The 11,449-nt window shown below is 45.4% G+C and overlaps 2 protein-coding genes across 3 annotated transcripts in view; one reads left to right on the forward strand and one right to left on the reverse strand.

The window, feature by feature from the left end:
* vipas39 (VPS33B interacting protein, apical-basolateral polarity regulator, spe-39 homolog) overlaps nt 1-11,449 on the reverse strand; it is a gene marked incomplete at its 5' end in the record, with an annotated part of 107,176 nt that overhangs the window by 64,142 nt on the left and 31,585 nt on the right. The gene's annotated exons all lie outside the window — the stretch shown is intronic.
* tsen2 (TSEN2 tRNA splicing endonuclease subunit) lies at nt 4,097-11,287 on the forward strand. 2 transcript variants are annotated; one of them, XM_079556031.1, is made up of 12 exons: nt 4,097-4,222; nt 5,511-5,812; nt 7,430-7,496; nt 7,571-7,610; nt 7,856-7,994; nt 8,557-8,622; nt 8,685-8,735; nt 8,857-9,001; nt 9,083-9,119; nt 9,697-9,808; nt 9,878-9,967; nt 11,128-11,287. In XM_079556031.1, the coding sequence occupies exons 2-12, from the start codon at nt 5,639-5,641 to the stop codon at nt 11,182-11,184; spliced, it is 978 nt and encodes a 325-aa protein (XP_079412157.1). In that variant the 5' UTR covers nt 4,097-4,222; nt 5,511-5,638; the 3' UTR covers nt 11,185-11,287. The 2 variants fall into 2 exon arrangements, with proteins under 2 accessions (XP_079412157.1, XP_079412158.1); XM_079556032.1 differs by having other exon boundaries at nt 4,104-4,222; nt 5,593-5,812.

Consider the following 11,449-nt stretch of genomic DNA (forward strand, 5'->3'; position numbering starts at 1 on the left):
CTAACAACAGCACCACCTACAGGACAGGACTAACAACAGCACCACCTACAGGACTGGACTAAATACAGCACCACCTACAGGACTGGACTAACAACAGCACCATCTACAGGACTAACAACAGCACCACCTACAGGACTGGACTAACAACAGCACCATCTACAGGACTAACAACAGCGCCACCGACAGGACTGGACTAAATACAGCACCACCTACAGGACTGGACTAACAACAGCACCATCTACAGGACTAACAACAGCACCACCTACAGGACTGGACTAACAACAGCACCATCTACAGGACTAACAACAGCACCACCTACAGGACTGGACTAACAACAGCACCACCTACAGGACTGGACTAACAACAGCGCCATCTACAGGACTAACAACAGCACCACCTACAGGACTGGACTAACAACAGCGCCACCTACAGGACTAACAACAGCACCACCTACAGGACTGGACTAACAACAGCGCCACCTACAGGACTGGACTAACAACAGCACCATCTACAGGACTGGACTAACAACAGCGCCACCTACAGGACTGGACTAACAACAGCACCATCTACAGGACTGGACTAACAACAGCGCCACCTACAGGACTGGACTAACAACAGCACCATCTACAGGACTAACAACAGCACCACCTACAGGACTGGACTAACAACAGCACCACCTACAGGACTAACAACAGCACCACCTACAGGACTGGACTAACAACAGCACCACCTACAGGACTAACAACAGCACCACCTACAGGACTGGACTAACAACAGCACCACCTACAGGACTAACAACAGCACCACCGACAGGACTGGACTAACAACAGCGCCACCTACAGGACTGGACTAACAACAGCACCATCTACAGGACTAACAACAGCACCATCTAAAGGACTAACAACAGCACCACCGACAGGACAGGACTAACAACAGCACCACCTACAGGACTAACAACAGCGCCACCGACAGGACTGGACTAACAACAGCGCCATCTACAGGACTAACAACAGCACCACCGACAGGACTGGACTAACAACAGCACCACCTACAGGACTGGACTAACAACAGCACCACCAACAGGACTAACAACAGCACCACCTACAGGACTGGACTAACAACAGCACCACCTACAGGACTGGACTAACAACAGCGCCATCTACAGGACTAACAACAGCACCACCTACAGGACTAACAACAGCACCACCTACAGGACTAACAACAGCGCCACCTACAGGACTGGACTAACAACAGCACCATCTACAGGACTGGACTAACAACAGCACCATCTACAGGACTAACAACAGCACCACCTACAGGACTGGACTAACAACAGCGCCACCGACAGGACTGGACTAACAACAGCACCATCTACAGGACTAACAACAGCGCCATCTACAGGACTAACAACAGCACCATCTACAGGACTAACAACAGCACCACCTACAGGACTGGACTAACAACAGCACCACCTACAGGACTGGACTAACAACAGCACCACCTACTGGACTAACAACAGCACCACCGACAGGACTGGACTAACAACAGCACCACCTACAGGACTGGACTAACAACAGCACCATCTACTGGACTAACAACAGCACCACCTACAGGACTAACAACAGCACCACCTACAGGACTGGACTAACAACAGCGCCACCGACAGGACTGGACTAACAACAGCACCATCTACAGGACTAACAACAGCGCCATCTACAGGACTAACAACAGCACCATCTACAGGACTAACAACAGCGCCACCTACAGGACTAACAACAGCACCACCGACAGGACTGGACTAACAACAGCACCACCTACAGGACTGGACTAACAACAGCACCATCTACTGGACTAACAACAGCACCACCTACAGGACTAACAACAGCACCACCTACAGGACTAACAACAGCACCACCTACTGGACTAACAACAGCGCCATCTACAGGACTAACAACAGCACCACCTACAGGACTAACAACAGCACCACCTACTGGACTAACAACAGCGCCATCTACAGGACTAACAACAGCACCACCTACAGGACTAACAACAGCACCACCTACAGGACTAACAACAGCACCACCTACAGGACTAACAACAGCGCCATCTACAGGAGTATCTACAGGACTAACAACAGCGCCATCTACAGGAGTATCTACAGCACTAACTACAATGCCATCTACAGGAGTATCTACAGGACTAATTACAGCGCCATCTATAGGAGTAACTACAGCGCCACATATCTACATATAAGCGCCACTTCATGACTCATGGACCTGTCTTTGATGATTTTATTTTTTGGTGTGAACAGTTTCATTTGTCCAAGACCAAGGACATGTCGCCCTCTAGTGGCTCTAACACTGTAATCCAGGGGAAACTGGACCAACACTGATGCATCTGCAAAAATGTGCAGAAAAGAGTCAAAAGACCAAAATGAATTCATGTAGAGTTTGGAAAGTCCTCCGTGTTTTATTGAGTCAGTTTTAATATTTTGTTTTGTGTCTTTGTTTGGTTTTCTTTCTGTGACCAGTAAAATCATCTTTACAGCCGTAACGTTGTATGTAAAGCCTAACAGATAATGGAGTGTCCGAACCATCTGCTCTTTAAGGAGTTTAATTTACTCCCCTCTGGATGCAGGTGGAGAATACCCTGGACCCATCGAGCCTCTTTTATTCCAGGGGCTGTTGCTCAGATAAATGATCTTATGTCGCTCAGTGAAGCTGCAGCACTTTAGGCTTTGTCTAATTTTATGCTGATTGGCTCTCAGCTGTATCATGTGTGGACACCTGCTGCATTAGAATTTCCTTCAGGCCTGAACTGGGACTGCATCAGGCTCTGATCACTGTATTCATATAATGAACATTGAACTGAATCTTATCACTGTGAAAACACAGTCAAGGCAGACGTCCTTCTCTGTGGCCCCACTTTGTGAAAAAAACATCAATCAAGGAAGGAAACATCAAGGAAGCAAGAGCTTATAGCCTTGAATTCTTGCTCTGGGGTCTATTATAAGGATAAGAAAGTTTTACCCTGTGACATGAAGTGTGAGTTTGAGAAATGACATCTGCCTCTGATTTAATCATAAGGGTCTAATATCAAACTGATTTAAACACTGTAAATCTAACCTATATACAATCATGCATTGTGCTATGGAGCAACAAATTAAATGATAATTATTTCAGATTTCTGTGTATATTTTTCTTGTAACACGTTTTAATGTGTCATGTCATTTCAGGTAACAATGTGAAATAGCAATAAAATATTTTTCACATGGATATTCCTATCATTTTTTATAAATTCATGAAAAAGTCCTTTTATAAATCTGAACAGTAATTGCGCTAAAGTGGTTTGAATAAGCCGTGCAGGGAGGATAATGTAGTTTAGTTTAGTTTAGTTTAGTTTAGTTTCATTTATTTGAGCGTCACAGATGCTCAAAAGGAGTAGGCTGAAGCAAGAAGCTTATAAACGCCTACCCCACGTTCAACATAATAAACATTTACAATTCACAGTAATACGTGAGGACTGTATCCACAACCAAGAAGTTTGCACACTCAAAAGAAATAAAAAATCTATTCCTAAGCAGACAAGTGTCCTCAAGGCAGGAACATTAGAAGAAAACGAGATTACATGACCTTAAAGCATGTACTCCATTGCTTACATTTCCCATAGGATACTAATCATAACAAGGCCCATGCGTAACAAGAGAATATAAATTCATGTGTTTGATTTTCCATATCCTATACCCAGGCACAAACACATACAACTATGTGCATGCACCTGTTTATGAATCACATTAACATTTAGTGAGAAAGGAGAAAAGACACTCAGTGGATTTCAGAGATGCATCACGTGCTAAGACATTGTTTTCGCTGTGGACAAAAAAAAAATATAAATAAAAAAAAAATAATAATAATAATAATAAAAAAAAGTAAAAAAAAAAATTGAAATAAAAACTAAAACAAAAACAAAAAAATAATCATAAAATTCGTACATTTAGATAAACTGGCAGCTTAGTGAGGAATGAGGGTGTGATAAAGACGTTCTAGCGGCGGAACCACAGCGCGGTGTTTCCGCCCGGGACGGTTTAACAGCTGCGACTTCCGCCAAAACAAACGCACGTGAGGGACTGAGGTAGGAACAAAATCAGCGAAAAACTGGAAAAACAGGCGATAAACCGAGGATAAAGAGGAGCCCGGTCTGTGTGAGGCTCCGTCTGTTCCAGGTGAGTTTAGTTTAGTTTCTTCAGTGAACAATGTGGATAAATGACGCTGTTAATAAGAGTTAGCTTCATCAAACAGACGCTTCTCTCTCAGCTAATGCTGCCTTCAGGTGCGCTGGTAAAGATGATATATAATTACATGTGCGTTAATATAAGGGCTGGTTTAGTCCTGGCTCAGACCTGCCGCAAACCTGGCTCTTCATCTCTAATAATTCCTGAAGTTTTAGTAAGTTATAGCTTTGCTTCGCTTTATTTGTCGCCATGTAAAAAAAAGAGAGCCAAACTTACATACTAGCTGTTATTATTACAAAAAATGTCCCTATAACCCGTCACTCACCCAAATCTAAAAACCTCCTGAATGGAGCTCACAGACAGAGTACATTCATTCATTCATTTGCTTGCTTTAACGGATCTGTATCATGCTATTTTAGCCATCCCAAAGTAAACTATAGGCATTCACATGATATATTGTACCTCTACCACTATGGAGTTCTATTTTTTGTGATAAATATAAAATCATTTTCTGGAGTTATTTTTCAAACCCGGAAGAAACAACGCTTTGATTCAGTTAACCCCGCCCCCTCTCCCCGCTCATACAACAGTTATAAGGAGTTGACATCTGCAACACACAGAAGCTAACACGTGTTGATGCACTTTTTCCCCTTTTTTGCTTTTAGAATTGGGTAGAGCCAAACTGGAGAAAATGTGCTCGGTTCAGGCGGGGTGTGAGAGGTGACTGAGCTAAAGCACTAAATGCAGAGTGTCGGCTTCATAATAATAGAGCATTAGTGTTTTGTGTTGAGTTTGTCAGATGGATTTGAAAATAGCATTAAATTGGTGAAACCCTGGTCAGGTTTGTGAATCCAAAGTACAATATTCCTCCATTTTCTTCTTGGAGATTTCAGACGTGTATGGGCCCTAGCGTGCTGTACCAGACTGATTCCCCTCTGTATTATTTTATACATCGGGGAATCAGTCTGGACCCCCCGCCCCAGTGGTGGTGTCCGCGAAATCAAATCCATCTGTCTTATTGAAAGCCGAATGTAACAAGTGAATTTCTCCATTGTGAGATCAATAGGAGATTATCTTATTTGAATGTGCTGAAGGGATAGAGAGAGCTAGAAACGAGTTTGGGCCCAAACAAGAAAAAAAATCACATTTTGTTCAGGAAAAATCAGGCACCCCAGCTTTAAAAGTTGAAATATGAAAGCTCGACGCAGATGATGATCAGGAGAAACATTTGGACAGAAGAGAAAGGCCTCAGTGTAACCTGTCGACCGAAATGTTCCAGGGAAAAGCTGGCGACCCTTCGATAACGGAGCTGTGTTTGGGGTCCCGGCCCTCCTGTTGAGAATCACTGGCCTCTTCCTCAGAGCCACAGTAGAGTCCAGGGGCTGCAGGTCCAGTCCGGGACCACAGATGGAGGCCGAGTTCCGGGCCCCAAAGAGACGTCCCCGGGTCCACGAGGTCTATGAGGGTCCGCTCCCCCTGAACCAGGACCACGGTCGGGATCACGGACCGCTCCGTGCCGACCTCATCAACCAACAAGTCCTGGTCCAGGACCCGGACCACGTCAGGACTCTCTACACACAGGTACAAGACTTAGCCCAGACCCGGACCACGTCAGGACTCTCTACACACAGGTACAAGACTTAGCCCAGACCCGGACCACGTCAGGACTCTCTACACACAGGTACAAGACTCAGCCCAGACCCGGACCACGTCAGGACTCTCTACACACAGGTACAAGACTCAGACCAGACCCGGACCACGTCAGGACTCTCTACACGCAGGTACAAGACTCAGACCAGACCCGGACCACGTCAGGACTCTCTACACACAGGTACAAGACTTAGCCCAGACCCGGACCACGTCAGGACTCTCTACACACAGGTACAAGACTCAGCCCAGACCCGGACCACGTCAGGACTCTCTACACACAGGTACAAGACTTAGCCCAGACCCGGACCACGTCAGGACTCTCTACACACAGGTACAAGACTTAGCCCAGACCCGGACCACGTCAGGACTCTCTACACGCAGGTACAAGACTCAGACCAGACCCGGACCACGTCAGGACTCTCTACACACAGGTACAAGACTCAGACCAGACCCGGACCACGTCAGGACTCTCTACACACAGGTACAAGACTTAGCCCAGACCCGGACCACGTCAGGACTCTCTACACGCAGGTACAAGACTCAGACCAGACCCGGACCACGTCAGGACTCTCTACACACAGGTACAAGACTTAGCCCAGACCCGGACCACGTCAGGACTCTCTACACACAGGTACAAGACTCAGACCAGACCCGGACCACGTCAGGACTCTCTACACACAAGTACAAGACCTGGACTAGACCAAGGTATCACACACATGGGTGAAAAAAAAACCTGAAATGAAGCCTAGGCGTTAATTCAACCTGGGAGACGATTTTCAGCAACACATACCTCCAGCCAATGATCGCTTCCGAGAGGGCCACGCCTCCACCTCAGCCATCAGCGTAAGAGCCGCACCTCCATAGCAGCCAATCATCGCCCTCGGTCCCACTTTTAAGCCCCAGCAATCATGGTTCGTTCGCTTCCCAGCTGCGCTGCGACCCGCCTCCACCCCATCTCCGCCTCTTCCATCCACGGCTTCTCGCTGCTGCGGCTTTGCGGGTCTTCCATACCACCACCAGTGTCCAGGCTCCGGGGGAAGGCATCCCTAACTATAAGCTGTTCATCCATACTGACTTTCATACATCGATGTTGCCTGATCGCCAAAACTAATATACATGTCAATAAATCTTCCTAATCACCGCTTTCGTCTGTTTGAGTCTATCCAGGTTGAATAATTTTGGGGGGTAATGCAAAAAACCTCAAAGGAAAACAAAAAAGAAAACGTGTAAATTGAATTGAAGGTCCCAGACCACATGGAAGCCTGTTTCCGCCATACATAAAAGCCCAACAGGAAGTGGAAATTACGAGATATAAAGTCATAATAATTACTGGTTTTGAAGAGTTGTATCATCTTTACAACCTGCCCTCTAATATGGTTTAAACATAAAATTACTTGTTTAAACCACACAATTTCGAGTTTTTAAAGATTGAGATTTAAACTCAATCGGTAGCAAGAGTTTCAAAGTTGTAATTTCATTAAGAATTATGGCTTTAAATCTCGTACACAGGTGTACACAGGTGTAACGTCAGGGTCTGCTCTGTTTCAGGGATTCTTCGGGAAAGGCGTCCTGTCCAAGTCCGGCCCCGCCCACAGCATCTCTGACCAATGGGAGAGTGAGTCCAGTGGTTTAAATGATGCTCCAAACAGTGGCTGCAGACGCTCATGTGACTCCTGTGTTTGTCCTCAGGCCGAGACGGTCTGATGCTGCCCGTCGTCTCCAGCTCCAGGTCTGACCTCATTTTATTTACTCTTTACAAAAACTCATCTGAAGTGCTATATATGAGGACGTTCTTTACAAAGTACTTCACAAAGTACTTAATAAGGGACACCAGCCCTAAAACTTGTGATGGAGCCGAGGATATTTAGTGAGAAAAGTGTAATGATCATTACAGTTTATTCCTAAAAAACGACCTGGATATGAAACGTCTCATTTACAATAAAAGATGAGACTTTATTGACCTCTTTTGTGCAGATACGAGGAGCTGCGGCGGTGGGCGGGGCAGACGCTCTCCGCTCAGGTATTGGACGATGCAGCTGTCCATCACACTCTCCGACCTCAGACCTCGGAGCCGGAGGCGGGGCTTGTCCTAGTGCGCTCCGACGCAGACGAGGTAACGACTATGTGGTTAGAAACTTCTCACATGTTTTATGGTTTTAAAGCGAGACGCTACAGGTGAAACAACGTCCGAGTTTTAACTCTGTCAGATTAAAAAACAGCCCCAACCCTCTCTTTGTCACTTTGAGACAGAGATTTATCCAGGAAGTAGCTCCAACATTTTGCAACAGTTTGGAAAGTTTTGGAACAGTTTGTAAAATGTCCTCCAACCTGATTGTGTCGCTCCATGGTGTCTCCCACGCTCATTCATTCCCAAATACTGACATGTTTGGTATCCACGTGTAGCACGAAAGGCTGTGACCGAGATAACGCTGTAATCCAAATATGGTCTTTTCCTTTGTGGGAGGCAGCAGCGGCTAAAGACGGGAGAAACATACACAGGGCGCATGTGCATAGGGCCGTTTTCATCCCACTTTAGTTGCTCCTGCAGACTTCACATTTTACAGGCTCGGATTTGCAATGGCCGACATTTTTACTCATATTTCTGTCTCTTCATTAAAACTTTCCCCAGTTCCTCTGCAGCGTTGCCTTTATATTGGCCGTTTCTGTTTTTTCAGAGTGAAGTTGAGATCCGCCGACTTCCCATCAGCCTTAGCGAGCCTCTGCAGCTCAGCCACGAGGAGGTCAGTCTGCAGTACAGGCACCGGCCACCAGGGGGCGCTCTTTAACTGTGACTGTGTTTCAGGCCTTTTTCCTGGTCTACGCCCTGGGCTGCCTCACTGTCTACCACCACCAGGTAACTCTGCCCCTTTCTACTCTGATTTTGCCGGTTTAAACCCCCTCTCTTCTTGATTGACCTGTTTAAACCCTCTCTGTTCTGATTGGCCGGTTTAAACCCTCTCTCCTCTGATTGGCAGACTCCTCTCTCCGTGCTGCAGTTATGGAGGACCTGTCTCTCGTTTCGCTCGGACTTCGTCAGTTTTTATGCTGCGTATCATTTTTACCGAAGCAGAGGCTGGGTCCCCAAGACCGGCTCGGGGGCCAAGTATGGGGCCGACATGAGTAAGAATGATTTAGTCCTGGTTTAGTCGTGGATTAGTCCTGGATTAGTCCCGGTTTAAACCTCTTTCTCTTCTGCTTCAGTGCTGTACAGGAAAGGCCCACCGTTTTACCACGCCAGGTAACTGACTCTGTGGTGCCTTCACTGACCCCTGACATCTTCTTTCCCATTTCCCCCCCACATTTGTTCACATTTCTGACCAAATTTTTCAGCAATTTTTTTTCTCAATATTTTCTGCATTCTTTTTCGAATGTTTTCCTAATTTTCCCATTTTTTTTTCCCCAACATGTTTTCATCTTTTCTTTAGATTTGTTTATATTTTCGTGCAAATTTTTACGCATTTCCTTTTTAACTTTTTTCCCTCCTTCCTTTTTTCATTATTCCCGGATATTTAAAAAATCCCAATATTTTTCCCGCAAGTTTTCCTGTGTTTTCACACTTATTTTCCCAAGCTTTCCTACATTTTTCCATATTGTTCCCCATTTTTTTGCTTTTTTCCTACATTTTTTCCTACATTCCCCCCCCCCCCAAATTTCTAGGTTTTTTTTTTGCTTTTTTTTCTCCACATGTTTTTTCCCTCATTTTCTCTGTCGGATTGTCTATCATTGCTTTTTTCCCCCTGCATTTTCTCATCTCTAACTTTTTCTCCACCTTTTAAATAAAAAAAAAGTTGACCCCTGACTGTGGTTATTCTCAGTTACTCTGTGGTGGTGGAGCGGTTCACTGGTGCCTTTGCTGACCCTCCTCTACGCCCGTTTTCCTGGCGCTCTCTGTCGGCGCTTAGCAGAATCACCGCCAACGTCTCAAAGGTCAGAATGAGCTCAATACAAAACAGCATTACATTTGACTGACCTGTACAAACCCTGACTGTGTTTCAGGAGCTGCTGCTGTGTTACGTCATCTTCCCCTTCGACCTATCAGAGCCCGAGCTGCGGTCACCTGACTGTCTCAGGACCCTCACTGTGCAGGTCCGACCACAGTATTTGAGTAAAAGTACAGAACCTGCAGCTCACTTATTATTGCAGTGAAAGTAAACGCTGCTCAGTTTATTCTGAGCTTTGAGCCGGAGATTTATCAAGGAAGTAACTCCAACACGGCTGTGTGGCTCCCTGGTCTTTCCCATGTTTATTCATTCACAAATACTGACATGTTTGGTATCCACGTGTAGCATGAAAGATGTCACTATAACCCAAATATGGTCATTTCCTTTGTGGGGGACAGCAGCGGCTAAAGACGGGAGAAATATTCACAGGACGCATGTACAAAGTGACTTAACTTTAGGGCTGTTTTCATTCCACTGTTTAACAGCATCAGCACTTCAGCTCTATAAGACTCCACACTTTACAGGCTGCCACTCAACTATATTGGGAAGGGTTTTTTCTGAGGGATTTTTTATTATGTATTATGCTTTTTTCAGTCCCATAGCACCAGTCTATATCACACTACAATGATGACAAACCTTCTGTTGGTCTGTAAATGCAGTAAATTAGAATAACTGCCTTGTATAAAATGGCTCTCTCAAAATGGCTGTAGTGAATGTCTTGAAATAGGCCACTGTCTCTTTAAGAACCTCTGACCCTTTCAGACACGCCCCCTCCACACGCTGTCTGTGGCATCAGTGGGGAGGGGGTTCTGCTGAGGAGCAGTGGTTGGTTACTCGGCTGGTGACGAAAGCTCGGAGGCGTCTCCAGGAGGTGGGGGCGTTCCTAGGAGGACTCAGGCAAAGCTGTCCCTAAAATGGCCGCCATCAGAGTCTTTACAGATTACTCAAAAATACGTGAATGTGCCAAGGCAACACTTCAGGCATGTTTTTAATGAGGGAATGACATAATAACATGATGTAAAGCTTGAAAAAGTCGATTTTGCATAATATCCCCCTCTTTAATATCAATATCTGATTTATTGAGCTTTGAGTTTAACCGCTCAGCCACGTGCCAAAATATCGTATTGTTATATGAAACATAAAGTGACCTTTGTGATACATTTCTCCTCATATTTATGTCATTCATCCACAGCAGGAGGTTGTCATTGATCTGTAAATGTATTTTTAAGTGCATCACTAAAGCAGATTTAAAGAGTTGCTGACACTTCTGCTGCTCCTGTGACTGATGAAGTCCCTTTGTTTCAGGAGGTGATGGTGAGTCGCTGGGTCTCCTCACGAGAGCGAGAACAAGACGAGATCTGACCCAAGACCAAACCGGGACTAAACCGGGACCAAAGAAGATCCAAACCCGACTGGACAATGAAAACCATGTAAAAGGAACGTTACTGTAAATAAATGATTGTAAAAAGTCCTGGACCTTCTCTTTGTTCTTGATCCGCTGGGAAACCCGTCCCTGTCACTGTTTAATGAAACCTTCTTTTGTCATCTCCAGTGCTTTGTGCTGATCCAACTCAAAAGTTAATAACCGTAATGTTTCTAATTGGTTGGTTATTGGTTATTTATTGTT

Source organism: Gobius niger (genome assembly GCF_951799975.1).
Source record: "Gobius niger genome assembly, chromosome: 5".
Taxonomy (NCBI): domain Eukaryota; kingdom Metazoa; phylum Chordata; class Actinopteri; order Gobiiformes; family Gobiidae; genus Gobius; species Gobius niger.